At 51.4% G+C, this 13807-nt stretch overlaps 1 protein-coding gene across 1 annotated transcript in view; it reads left to right on the top strand.

Moving 5' to 3' along the window:
* Positions 1 to 305: 305 nt before the first annotated feature.
* LOC129473638 (putative uncharacterized protein FLJ45825) overlaps positions 306 to 13807 on the top strand; it is a 28817-nt gene continuing 15315 nt past the window's right edge. Inside the window, exon 1 of the mRNA XM_055264322.2 lies at positions 306 to 664. Coding sequence (XP_055120297.1) covers positions 578 to 664 — 87 coding nt within the window. The 5' untranslated portion in view covers positions 306 to 577. The remainder of the gene's footprint in view (positions 665 to 13807) is intronic.

The raw sequence follows: 13807 nt of genomic DNA on the forward strand, positions 1-13807 counted from the left end.
ATTAAACAGGCAATAGTAGATGTAATGATGAACCAGACACAGATCAAATCTCTCATTTACAGGTGAGAACCGCGAGTCCGGGAAGGAAGGTATCTTCCCTGAGGTCTACGGTGAATTAGTAACTGCGTTAGGCACCTTCTAGAGAATATCTGCCTAGCTCACAATAGGCCCCATTTCCTGAGGTTTGTGTGATCCCACCTACCCAGTCACAGCTGATTCGATCAGAGGAACACACCTCACCAAAGCTGGGCCAATCAGATTTTAACTCCCAGGAATCTGACCCTAGGATGAGATGCTGATCATAATTAGCCCAGGGAGGAAGGGGACAGAATGACAGTATGGTTATATCAATGGTCCGATTCTTGGTTCCAACCCTTGATTGTCCTATGAGAGCACCACCCATTCCTTACAACACATCTCTCCTCTTCATTTTGGGAGTTTTGAAGTTATTAAAGTTATTGACTTCTTTTCCTTACAACCAAAATAATCTAAATTAAGACTGTGGTCAAGCTTGGATTAAAACCCGCCTCCTGGCTCCAAGACCCGTGTTTTTCCATCATGCTGACTGGCAGCAAAGATGTCTCCCCATGGATTTTTCAGAACTCTGTTCTTTAAATGTGACCTTGGATACACCAAACAAACTCATGCCATCCAAAGGTTGGAGGTAGGTGGTGGTGGGGGGTGGGGGTAGGTGGTGGTGGGGGTGGCAGTAGATAGTGGTGGGGGGTGGGGGTAGATGGTGATGGAGATGGGGGTAGGTGGTGGTGGGATGGGGGTAGGTGGTGGTAGGGGGTGGTAGGTGGTGGGAGGGGTGGGGATAGGTGGGGGTGGGGGTAGGTGGTGGTGGGGGTTGGGAGTAGGTGGTGGGGGGGTAGGTGATGGTGGGGGGTGGGGGTAGGTGGTGGTGAGGCGGGTAGGTGGTGTTGGGGGGTGGACATAGGTGGTGGTGGGGGGTGAGGGTAGGTGGTGGTAGGAGGTGGGGGTAGGTGGTGGTGGGGGGTAGGTAGTGGTGGGGGTCGGGGTAGGTGGTGCTGGGGTGGGTAGGTAGTGGTGGGGGTCGGGGTAGGTGGTGCTGGGGCTGGGTGTAGGTGGGGTGGGGGGTGGGGGTAGTTCTGGCAGGTGTCAAGTTCTTTGTTCTCTAAAGCAATTACCTTGGGGTGGGGGAGTGATAAATAACAACAGGATGGTGGCTACAGCGAGGCTTTCACCAGCTGCGCACCCAGGGCAGGTTACTTTTCTCAGTTTCCTCCTCTGATATTTATCTCGTATGTGTAAAGTGCTTAGAGCAGTGTGCAGCAATGCAAGCTATTTATTATATGAGTAACCTGCTTTTTAAAGATGGCATTTGCCCACAAAACCTTCCTAGACCCTTAGGGTTTAGCTTTCACTCACATCTCTCTAGCTACTGTAATTCAAGCCTGGAATGATTACATTTTCAGCATAAAAACAAGTCACATTCAAAGCCCAAGTGTGATAACCACATGAAAAGCAATCAGTCTCTGTCCTTTGACACACCTTGATATGAGGGCTGTACCTGTGATGAGGTAGTTGTCTCAGCGTATACATTCCCTAGGACTGGAGCTGACCAGCTTGATTGAAGTTTCTCATGAAACTTTCATTCAACAATTATTTGCTAAGTGCCTGGTCTGGGGGACAGGGGCTATCTGTATGGTGACAGATTAACAGATAAATGCAATACCAGGACTGTGAAAGAGGCAAGTGTAAGGAGCTATGGATGCAATGAGTATATGGACCCAGTTCAGATGGGGGCATTAGGGAAGGAGGCCCAGAGGAAGAGAAAGATGAGTAAGAGTTAGATGGGCAATGGAATTTTACACCCACAGATCAGCAGACACCTGACAAAACCAAGTGTTGACAAGGTTGTAGAACCAAGAAAACTCTGACATTGCTGGCAGAGTGTAAATGGGTACAAAACTCTGGAAAGCAAATCAGCATTAACTGGCAAAGTTGAAGATGCATTTGTGCACCAGTTGAGGTATATGAGCGTGAACTTTGTTGCAACAGCAAAGAATCAAAAATGTAAATGTCCATTGTATTCATTAGCTACAGCTGCAATAAAGCTGTGTAACAAACAATCCTAAGAATATCATTGGCTTATAATGACAAACATTTATTTCTTGCACACACGAGTGCAGGTGAGCTGGGGTGAACTCACGTTCACACTGGCTACACGTAGCTGTCATTTGGGGACTCAGGCTGAAGAGACCACAGTTTACTGGGAACATGCTCTTCTACGGCAAATGGCAGGACCACAGGATGCCAAACTAAACCCTAAAAGCATATTAAAAACCTCCATTTGCGGCCAGGCGCAGTGGCTCACGCCTGTAATCCCAGCACTTTGGGAGGCTGAAGCGGGCAGATCACGAGGTCAGGAGTTCAAGACCAGCCTGGACAACACAGTGAAACCCCATCTCTACTAAAAATACAAAAATTAGCGATGTGTGGCGGCATGCCTCTGTAGTCCCAGCTACTCAGGAGTCTGAGGCAGGAGAATTGCTTGAACCCGGGAGGCAGAGGTTGCAGTGAGCCGAGTGAGACTCCATCTCAAAACAACAAGAACAACAAAAAACCTCCTTTTGCATCACATTCTTTAGCATTTGCCCGGTTAAATTCCATTAGGCCAAACCCCAAGTCAATGGGATGGGGATATATTCTCCATCTACTCTGTATATCAACGAGTTTAAATGTATAGTCCTATATAGTCCTGGAGTAAAGAATTGGGAGTGATAATTCAACCATACCATGAATAGAAGAATGGATCAATAAACTGTGGTGTAGTCATACAATGAAATATTATACAGCAATGAAAACAAATGGCCTAGATTGGTAAACTATGGCCCATGGACCAAATCCAGCTTGCTGCCTGTTTTTGTAAATGAGGTTGTATTGGAATGTGGCCACATTCATTCATTTACATATTGTCTGTATCTGCTTTCGCACTGTAATGACAGAGTTGAGCAGCTGCAACAGACTGTTGGGCCCACAAAGCTTAAAATATGAACAATCTGTCCCTTTCCAGAAAACTTTACCGAGCTCTGATCTAGATCTACGCATATCAACATGGATAAAATCTCACAAACATAATGTTACATGAAAAGACAAGTTGCAGAGGAATGTAAACCAGAGGATCCCATTCACTTAAAGTTCGAAAACATTCAAAATATTCAAAACAGTGCTACATGCTGCTTGTCTTACTCCCTTTGTGCTGCGATAACAGAATACCACAGACAGGGGAATTTAAGAAAAGAAATGTATTGGCTTGCAGTTCTGGAAGCTGGGAAATCCAATATGAAGATGCCAGCAGATTTGGTGGTTCTGATTTCAAGATGGCGCCCTGAATGCTGTGACCTCCAGAGGTGAGGAAGGCTTAGTCTTTGCATGGTGAAAAGTGGAAGGGCAAAAGAGAGCCAGAGGGGGTCGAATCTGCCCTTTTATAATGGCATGAACCCACAAATGAGGGTGGAGCCCTCATGGCCCAATCACCCCTTAAAGATCCCACCTCCTAATATCGTTACAATGGTAATTAATTTTTCAACGTGAGTTTTGGAGGAGACAAATATTCAAACCACAGCACGGCTAACTTTCAAACCTGTGCTGTACTAGTGGTAAATATAAAAAGCAAGATAGTGATGGCCTCCGTCACTGGAGAGATAGATGTGCCTAGGGCATGTGCCCAGGGGGGCCTCTATTGCATGGGTAATGTTTTCTTTCTTAAGCTGGGTGGAGGTGGTAGTGCATTGGGATTAATTTTATTGTTATTTATACCTTTTATGTAGGTCCTAAATATTTATAATACTAATAGAAAAAAAAGTTAGAAGAGGTAGGAGAACACAGGAGTGGGGGAAGGGTGTTCCAGGCCCAGGCTCCAGGTTGCAAGGGTGGAGGCATGAGAAAGAGGAGGCATGGCGTGCACAGGGAGGAGGGAATGGAGAGTGGAGACTGGAAGGACAGCTGGGTCTTTGGGCCATTCTAAGGAGTCTGATTTCATACCAAGGCCAAGGGGACCCCTGGGCAGCTCTGAGGTTTTGTGCCATGGTGATCAGATTTGCGTTTGAGAACAGTCAGCCTGGTTGCAATAGGGAGGGTGGTGGGGAGCAGGGCTGCAACACGACCCCAAAGGGAACACCTCCTTAACATTTGTCCCTGAGGTGCCTCACTCTCTCACCCTACTCCTGGCCCTGGCATGCCCTCCCTCCTGAAGCCTACATGGCTCTCTCCATCCCCTCCTTCCAGTCTTCACTCAAAAGTTGCCTTCTCCACGAGGCCCTCCCTGACTACTGTCTTTAAATTGAGTCCCCTCTGAATTTCCCTTATTCCCCTTGCTTTTTCTTGATAGCATTTCCTGTATATTTTGCTCATTTGTTTTGCTTATTGTCTTCCTCTACTAGAATGTAGCTCCTTCTCCTCACTGATGGATCCTCAGGGCCTGGAGTAGTGAAGGATAATAGGAAATATTCACTAAATATTTGCCGAATGAATGAATTTATAGGAACTCCAGAACTGACAGGAAGGTGTCACTTTCTCTTGCTGATCTCAGCCGCCTGGAGGATGAAAGCAGCTGTCTGGCTTAATTCAGGGATGGGGTTTGGCTCAGAGGAGGCAAAAGAAAGTCAGCAAGACAGGCGAGGGCTTTGAGAGGCTCCTCTGGGGTGAGGTCTCCATGTCTTTGGTTATCAAGACACATGGTGTGGTGTGGAAGAGCACGGACCCCAGGACTTGTATCCAGCCCTTTCCAGCCAGCTCTCGTTGATGGAGAGAGGGCTGCCCCCTGCCCGCCACCCTCCTTGGCCATGTCCCTGCTCCCAGCACCTGCCTTTACCTAGGTGACTCCTGTCATGGAATTCTGACCTCTCCAGTCATGCTTAGCTAAACTCCCTCCCTCTTCCCACCAGTTTCCCCCTTTTTGGGATTCCTATATACTGAAACCTGTACTGTTGTACTCAGCCCAACGATGATTGCAGCCTCGTAGAGTTGTCACATTGTTTTTTGTGTGTGTTTTGTCTGCAGCCCCACTTCCGGCCTGTAAGAGTAGACCCCCGTCTCCTCCTGTGCGCCAAGAAGCCCACAGGGCGAGGGCCCCCACTGATGCTCAGTAAACCCTCATGGGGAGAGGGAAAGGTGCTGTCATTTCCATCAGACATGTGTAGCGACTAGTGTTTCTTTTGGGCTTCCCATCAAGTGGCACTTGCCTACCCCTCAGCCCCCGCGTTTCTTCTGATGGGAAACACACGCTTTCACCTGTGCTGTCACATTCCACCTTCCAAGAACCCTGGCAAGTGGGTGCTTTATTGCCACTTTCCAGATGAGCACACTGCTGCACCAAGAAAGGCAGGAGCCTGCCTAGAGCTGCACAGTCAGTCGGAGGCACAGCGGGTCAGAGCCGGTGCTGAGCTCCTCGGGGCTGAGGGAGAGAGAGCTCCTTGTCCCCTTCTCTGCCAGCTGCCTCTTCCCAGCTAGTTCAGAGCCTTCAACACCAGAAGCTTCCGCTCCGGAGGGGAAGTCAGAGCCTGAGCTGAGCTGTGTATATAGCAGTGAACAAAGGCTCGGGGGCTCTTCCTAAATGTCTCGCTGGAGGCACCAGTGTTTGTATCAGTGGCCTCCTGTCTCCCTGCCTTCTCTCTTTGAGCTGAGTAAGGAATCAGAGAGCTTTCCTTCCACCTGCTGCCTGCATCCCCTCCACGAGGGCACCTGCTCAGGCCTGGCTTTAGCCAGACCTCTGATCAGCTGTTTTACACGGCTCTGCCTGCGGAGAAAGTTCGGGCTTCTTCATCTGACATTCCAAGCACGTCTTGATCCGCCCAAGCTCACTCCTGCAGCCTCCGCCCGCCTTTCCTCACCGCTCAGCCCCTCTGCTCCCATTCCTGTAGGGAAGCTGTGGGGAGGTGGGATGTGGTTATCCGTGAGCACCTGAGGGGCAAGGAGCAGCCCCGTGGGTAGGGGCCAGGCCTTTGTGGCACAGAGGTCATTTGCAGTGCATCCAGCAAATCTTCCCTTTGTCCCGTCCGATGCATATTCCCCTTTCCACACCTGGCTCCCCCTCCTTCTTGGCCTAGAATGCTGACTTCTCTGCATCCAAGAGCTCCCTTGGCCTCTGGCTTGCAGGTGGGTTTGGAGGAAGGGAGGAGAGTGAGGACAGGGAATTTATTACCCCAGCTCCCTCCCCACAAGGTCACCACAGGGTGGCTGTGTCCCTCCGACCCTGCTTGCAGCTGCTCTCATGCAGCTACTCTCAGAGGGGGCTCCCCACTCTTGCTAGCCCTAGGGTTCTGAGGCTCCCCATGTTCGTTTCCCTAAACCCTGCCTCCATCTTTGTAGAGACCCTTTATTCAAGTCTCCTCACATTACTCAGGGTGAGGCTGCCATCACGGTGCCACCAGCACCCTGCACGAGTCCAGTGCTGGCCCCTTGAGGAAGAGCCGAAGTCCAGACAGGAAACAGGGACTGAGACAGCAGGCTCTGTGGGTACGAGGCCACGGCCGCCACTTCCTGGGCATCCTTCTCCTGGAATGGAGGCACCCCTTGGCGAGGTACAGGCAGGAGCTCAGCAAACTCCGCTAACCATCTTAGTGCTTGCTGCTTCCAAGCATGGAGCTGAGCGCAAACGCTGAAAGCGGCTCCTTCCACTCCTCCCCTAGGAAGGGGAAGCCGCCCTGAACCACCAATGGGCAGCATCCAGTGCACTAACAGTCATCTCCAAATACTTGGATCACACAGCCCAGTGGGTAGAATATTTTTGAGAACGTGCTGCTTATCAGGTCAGGGTCCCAGCAGGAGACAGATGCCACTTTTAAATTAGGGTAATACGAGCAGATTTCTTCACAAAGGACTCTTTATAAAGGTGCGAGTGCAGGGGAGCCAGGAGGGACAGTGCAGTAAGCAGGGGCTGGCTGCTGCAGGGCTGTGACCGCCACGAGGGGAGGGGTGCTGAGCCAAATTTGGAAGGAGAGAGTCAACTTGTAAGCAGCTTCCAGGAAAGAGTTGCCTGCAGTGCCCTGCAGGGATGGAGCAGTGGAATCAATTCCCCAACTGCACTTTGCCAGTGTCCTCTGATCTCCCCAGGGAGCCCGGGTGATGGGGACCACGCAGGGCAGCCTCAGAGCAGGGTGGAGGAAGTGGGGAACCCAGGGGTAAGCAGGAGATACTCAGTGTGTATCCCTAGCAAATGTACACTTATTTATTAGTAAATTCTAAATGTGCAATCATGCTAATATGTGCATTATAAAATATACAGAAAAAGGGGTGTTGAAAAGCATGTGATAAAATAGATAGAAGTGGAAGTTCTATTCCATTTCTTCTGTCCCCAACAGATTCTTTCACGCCCCGTGGGGGTGTATTTTTCCTGCCTTGAGGAACACCATGTTCAAAGGCCAGTGCCCTGAAGGAGCACTCTGGGGTGACGGGAACATTATTATCTTGATCTGCATGGTGATTATATGAGTGTATACACATGTAAACGGTGCATGTGGCCGTGTCACACTGCACACCGATCTGGGACCAGTGGGTTCCCTTTTCTTTCATTGTTCATCCCGGAGGTGGGGCTGCCTACAGCTCCAGGGCTACCTCCCTCACTGTCTTTTCTTCCCACTCCTCTTAGCCCATCCCTGCAAGGCTGAAGTGGTCCAGCCCAGAGTGCCTGCCTCCCTGGGTAGGCCCAGCCACCTTGTTCGCTGAGAGTAATCATGAGTCACACGTATATAGCTCTTCCTATGTGCTGGGAGCAGCTCTAAGCACTGAATATGCATTCACTCATTTAATCCTCACAACAGCCCTGTGAACACTGGTACTGTCTTTACTTTCATTTTACAAACGAGGACACTGAAGCACAGAGAGTTCAAGTGACTCACCCAAAGCCACAGAGCATGTAGAGTAGAGCCAGGACTTACCCCAGGGCCTGTGCTCCAATCCACGTTGTGCAGCTTCTTGTCTTCCCCAGGGCCAGAAAGAAAGTTACACTCGGGGCCCGTTCCCTTGAAGCCGATCTCTTTTTTCTCTGTCATTTTCCCCAAATTCCAGTTCTTTTCCTCTCACGTGGCAATTGGTGTGGGACTGAGTCCAGGCCAGGGCTATCTTGGCGGCACTGTGGTAATTAATGAGCAGTGCCCTAGGGCAGGCAGCCTGGGAGGCAGAGTCAGGGCCTGGGGCTGCCTGGGGCTTTCTCCCTGCCAGCCTGGAGGTGGGAGAGGTTTCTGTTTTCCCAGACAACCCCCAGCAGGCTGGCTTCCTTCTCGCCCTCCCTCCCCACCACCTGAAATGAGTTGCTGCCCCAGCCCATGAGATGCACCACGGCCTTCCAGGCCCAGCAAAACCACACTCTGCCTTGTGAATCTGAGAGCCCGGATTCCCTCACTGCAACTCTGGGAAGGCAGGAACCATATCTGTCTTCCTCGCTGTCACCACCCGACACCTTCCTCAAAGGTGCTTTGGGACACAGCATATACCAATGACTGCTAGACTCTGTGGAGGAACGTTAGAATGTTCTCAAAGGCCTTGGCAATGTTCTGTGGGCCTGGTGGGTCACCAGAGTTTCCCAGCAGGTGAGTTTCATGGCCAGAATTCTCCAAGTCTCCTGGGGTGTTTGGGGCTGGCCGGCATCTTCCCTTCCTTTTTTTTCCTTTTTTTTTTTTGAGATAGAGTCTCACTCTGTTGCCCAGGCTAGGGTGCCGTGGCATGATCTCAGCTCACTGCAACCTGTGCCTCCCAGGTTCAAGCGATTCTCCTGCCTCAGCCTCCCGAGTAGCTGGGACTATAGTGCACACCACCAAGCCTGGCTAATTTTTGTATTTTTAGTAGAGACGGGGTTTTGCCATGTTGACCAGACTGGTTTCGAACTCCTGGGCTCAAGTGATTCGCCTGCCTTGGCCTCCCACAGTGCTGGGATTACAGGCATGAGCCACCATGCCCGGCAGCATCCTCCCTTCTTTCTGAGAGCTCTAGCAGCCTGTGAGCCTCCTCCCCATGGGATGGAAAAGAAAGGGTGGACTCCCGCTCATCAGCAGCATGAGATGTGGGATGCAGCAGGGTGACGCTTGAGAGGCCTGCTTCCCCAGCTGCTGGGCACCATTCGTGCCCACCCGGTGGGGGAGAGCCTGCAGGGCATGAGCCTCATGACAGCCTCGCATCAGAAGGCCCTGAGCAGACTGATCTCTGTCGCCTCACAAGACGGGTCACTTCCCTCCTGAGCTTCCAAGCCTTTACCTGAGCTGTTTTCTTGTCCCTTAAGTCTGTTGGTATTGAAGTCTGGGCGGCCTGACAGCCCTGGCAGGCATCCCAGAGGCCAGTGCCCCAGGCAGACACTCTCTCTGCCTTATTTATGCAGCTTCGCGGCCGCTGCGATTGGGTGGCATTTATGAGCACAAAAGAGAAGACTCCAGGCTTTCAGAAGGCCCTTTCAGCAAAGGGCGCCACAGGCCTGCTGGCTGGAAATTCTCCTGAGATCGGTTGGAGTCTATTTGCAGGCGTGCAGGCGCTTCTGTTTGCTTCCTGACCCTGGCCTCCTGGGCACTGGGGTGGGGTTGGGGGGGCGGTGCGGCGCAGGCCTCTGCATGCGGGGACAGGAAGCGGGGGGATTGGCACAGAGGTTTCTGCCAGAGCCTCCCTGCCTGGAGGACCTGGCCTTGTGGTCTTCCCCAGGCCCATGTGCCCTGCTTGCCTGCTTTCTCACCAACAGGGTGATGAGGTGGCATCCACAGGGGTCAGTCCTGTACCACCTGGCCTCCCCCACCCTGCTTCTGCAGCCCGCTGAGAAGTGAACAGAAGCTGCTGCAGTGTGGCTGGGATTCAGCTAGGAAGGGCCAACCCCCTCAATTGGTGCCCCACGTGACTGAGGCTCCTTGGTCACATCATTATCTGTGGTACCCAGATCAAAGGTCCTGCCAGCGGTGCACCAAGCCCTCCTCTTGGCAGGAAGCAGCAGACTAGAGCAAGTGAGGGAGAGTCGAAGCTGCCAGGGGTTGGGGGGGGGGTTTCCCAGACAACAGCCTGTCCCGTGCTGCTCCCTGCCAGCCCCAAATCAGGAGTCCCCCCACCCCTACCCCACCGTGTTTCTAGTCCTGAGAGCGATGGGCTGGGGGATGGAGGCTCTGAAAATTCCACGCAGGTTTTTTTGCCTGGTCCCGGCATGCCCTGTGGCCGTCTGTTGTTGATTTTAAATCTGTTCGCCCGGGAGTCCCAGTTCGGCTCAGCAGACAGCAGTATTTGCTTATTAATTTGTTTATTGATTTACTGGGCTGTACTTGGGGCTTCTCCCGGGAAGGACTCCAGATGTGCGTGTGCCGCCCAGCATCCAGCCATCCATCAGACTCAAGTTTAGGCTTAAGATGCCACAAGGCCGGGACCGGGCAGGCCTGGTGCCAGCGCAAAACTCCCGGAGGACGGACTGGGCCATGGGGCACTGGAGGACTGAGGGCAGTGGAGGAGGAAGGAGGCCACCTGCAGCAGCTGCAGTACACAGGCACGCTGTACCCTGTGGGAATGGCGCCCCTGGAGTTGTGCAACTGGGCACTCCCGGTTTGGGCCTCTCCCTATAGAGCAAGGGGAACACATGTCTTCTCAGGAGAGGCCCTTCTCTGTCTCATATCGCATTTAAGAGGCCTCCTTCAAGAGGCAGGGGATGGAGGAGAAAACCAGTCCAAGGTCTTTGGTGCCCCAGAGGCTCAGATTCATGTCTTCGGATGGGTTTTCCAACGTGCCAGGATTAAGTAAGGCGAGGGGTGTTTCTAGCAACGATTCTCTCAGCTCTTGCATAATAATACTACATTTTTTTTAAAAAACCTCTGAGGACACGTCTGTGGCTTTGTCGCCTTTTTGAGGCATATGCTGACTACAGATTGTGGCAGCAGGATGGAGGGAAGGGGAGGAGAAGCGGGAGGAGGCCGCAGTGTCTGAACAGAATTCTGTCACGGATGTAGAAAGAGCCTTGCCTGAGGACTTGTAAGAGCGAGGTGGCTATGAATGTGGACTTGGCATCAGGCAGACCTGGGGTGAATCCTGGCTCCCTCATTTATGAGCTGGGCAACCTCAGGCAAGTTACTTACCCTCTCTGTGCTTCATCTCATCCATAAAGTGAGAGTCCGCTTGTCAGCCTCATAGGACTGATGTGAGGGTTATAAACGAGATAATTGTAAGAAACACATTAGTATATAATTAGTTGCTACCTCCTTATCACACATGGAAGTTGGGAGATGTGATGCTTCCTGATAGAACTCCCTGAAATGAAAAGAGGGCCATGTCTGAGTAAACCCAAGAGTTCTCTTTTCAGATCTGCCTTTCTCTTTGGCTGCTCTGGACTTCCCTGGGCCTCCCTGGTGCTGTTATGTTTCCCTTTCCCTCCATGTCCAATATTAAAACCTCCTGATATGTCTACAAGCCAGCATGGATGAACAGGAGGCCTCGGAGGATGCTGGGTGTGGACACGGGTGCTCAGGTCAGGAGAGGGAAGGGGCGGTGGGTGCCCTCAAACCCCGCTGCCTTGTGAGAGTGGAGCATGCGGGCTGAGGGGTCCCACTGCCCAGGCTCCACTCCCAGCCCTGCTGGGCACTGCTGGGCATCCTTGAGCAAGCAGCCTAATCTCCTGTGTCTGGTTTCTGAATCTGTGCAAGGAGGCTATGATAGTACTGCACTTAGCTCGGAGGGTCTTGAGGGTAAGCCAGCTAACGCGTGTTACACACTTAAAATATGAAGCACCCGGTACACAGTTCCAAGTCCTCCCCAGCATCTGCCGTCATTCCTACCCCCTCCCTGAGCACACCACACTCAAACCATGTCCAGTCATGGCCTCTTTGCCTTTGCACTTGCTGTTCCTTACCCAGGAACGTTCTTCCTCCCAACCTGTCTAAGTCTTTCTCATCATTCAGAGCCTTGTTCCATTCACTTTGGAAAAATCTTTCTCAGTCCCTTGGGATAAAATTTACCCCCCCGCCCCCCACCTCACTCCTGAACTCCCCAACTCTCTGCATGCATCTATCTCAGTTATAGCACTTTCTTCCCTTTCCCTCCACCTCCCACCAAAGGCCTCCCCATTCTTTGGGACTTGATGTAGATGTCGTTCCCTCCAGGAAGTCTTCCTAGATCCCCTCCCACCCTTCCCTCCCTTGCGTTTCCTCCCACAATACTCTGTGCCTACACATCCTCACCACACTCTGATGGATGGGTTGGTCTGTTTCTTTGTGTGCCCCCCGCCAGCTAATTGTGAGCTTCCAGTGATGCGTCTGTATCAGTTAGCTTTAGCATGGGCTGTAGGTCATGAGTAGTATAACCCCAAACATTGGCTCATGCAATTTAGCAGTTTTATTTCTTCTCTTGAAAGTCTGCAGTATGGGGCTGGTTGGTGGCTTTGTTTGATATGGTCCTCTGAGGCCCAGGCTCCTATTATCTTATTGTTCTGTGAGGGGTGACTTCCGTCTCCTCACAGTCCAATGTGGCTGCTTCAATTCCAGCCATTTCATCCACTTTTCAGTCACCTGGGGGAAGAGTGAGTGCCAGCCATCCCTTAAGGAGTTTCAGAAGCTATCACTTGACACTTTGCACTGTATTGGTCTGAATTTAGTGAAAGGGCTATGTCTAGCTGCAAGAGAGGCTGAGAAATCTAGTCTTTATTCTGTATGGCTATGTGCCTGGCCAAGAATTCCAGGACTAGGGAAGAAGGGGAGAGTGGAATGGGGACAACCAGTAGTCTCTGCCATAGAGCCCTTGCGTCATTCACCCCTATGTTATGCCCAAGCCACCCCACAGTACATTACCTGGCACATAGTAAACACTCCATGTTTGCAGAAAGAAAGGCCTGTATTGACAGTTACAGCACGTGTGTTTGCCTCCTTGACTGGAGTAGGTGTGTGGCGGCCGCTGATTGATCCATGTGTTCACCTCCCCAGTTCACTCATTCAACAAATATTTGTGCTTCCTATGCACTGGATATTGTTCTAGATACAGGGATGAAGCCATGAATAAAAGAGATAGAAGTCTGTACCCTGGGGCTCACATTCCAGTGGCTTCTATAGTGATAGCAAGCACTGTTCGGCCAGGTGAGGTGGCTCACGCCTGTAATCCAAGCACTTTGGGAGGCCGAGGCAGGCAGATCACCAGAGGTCAGGAGTTCAAGACCAGGCTGGCCAACATGGCGAAACGGTGTCTCTACTAAAAATATAAAAATTAGCTGGGCATGGTGGTGGGTACCTGTAATCCCAGCTACTCGGGAGGCTGAGGCAGGAGAATTGCTTGATCCCGGGAGGTGGAGGTTGCAGTGAGTTGAGATCGTGCCATTGCACTCCAGCCTAGGCAACAGAGTGAGACTCGGTCTCAAAAAAAAAAAAAAAAAAAAAAAAAAAAAAAAAAAGCAAGCACTCTTCGCAGTACTTTTTTTCTTTCTTCATTAAAAAAAAAAAAAAAAAAAAAGAAACAGGATCTTTCTCTGTTCCCCAGGCTGGAGTGCAGTGGTGCAATCACAGCTGACTGCAACCTTAACCTTTAAGGCTCAAGCGATCCTCCTGCCTCAGCCTCTCGAGTAGCTGGGACCACAGACAGGTCTGCACCACCACACCCGGCTAATTTTTTGTATTTTTAGTAGAGATGGGGTTTCACCATGTTAGCCAAGATGGTTTCGATCTCCCGATCTCGTGATCTCCCCTCCTCGGCCTCCCAAAGTGCTGGGATTGTGAGCCACTGCCCCCAGCCAATTTTTTTATTTTTTTGTAGAGATGAGAGTCTCGCCATGTTGTCCAGGCTGATCTCGAACTCCTAGGCTCAAGTGATGCTACTGCCTCGGCATCCCAAAGTGCCGATGTGAGCCTTA

This window comes from Symphalangus syndactylus, chromosome 23 (genome assembly GCF_028878055.3).
Source record: "Symphalangus syndactylus isolate Jambi chromosome 23, NHGRI_mSymSyn1-v2.1_pri, whole genome shotgun sequence".
NCBI lineage: Eukaryota > Metazoa > Chordata > Mammalia > Primates > Hylobatidae > Symphalangus > Symphalangus syndactylus.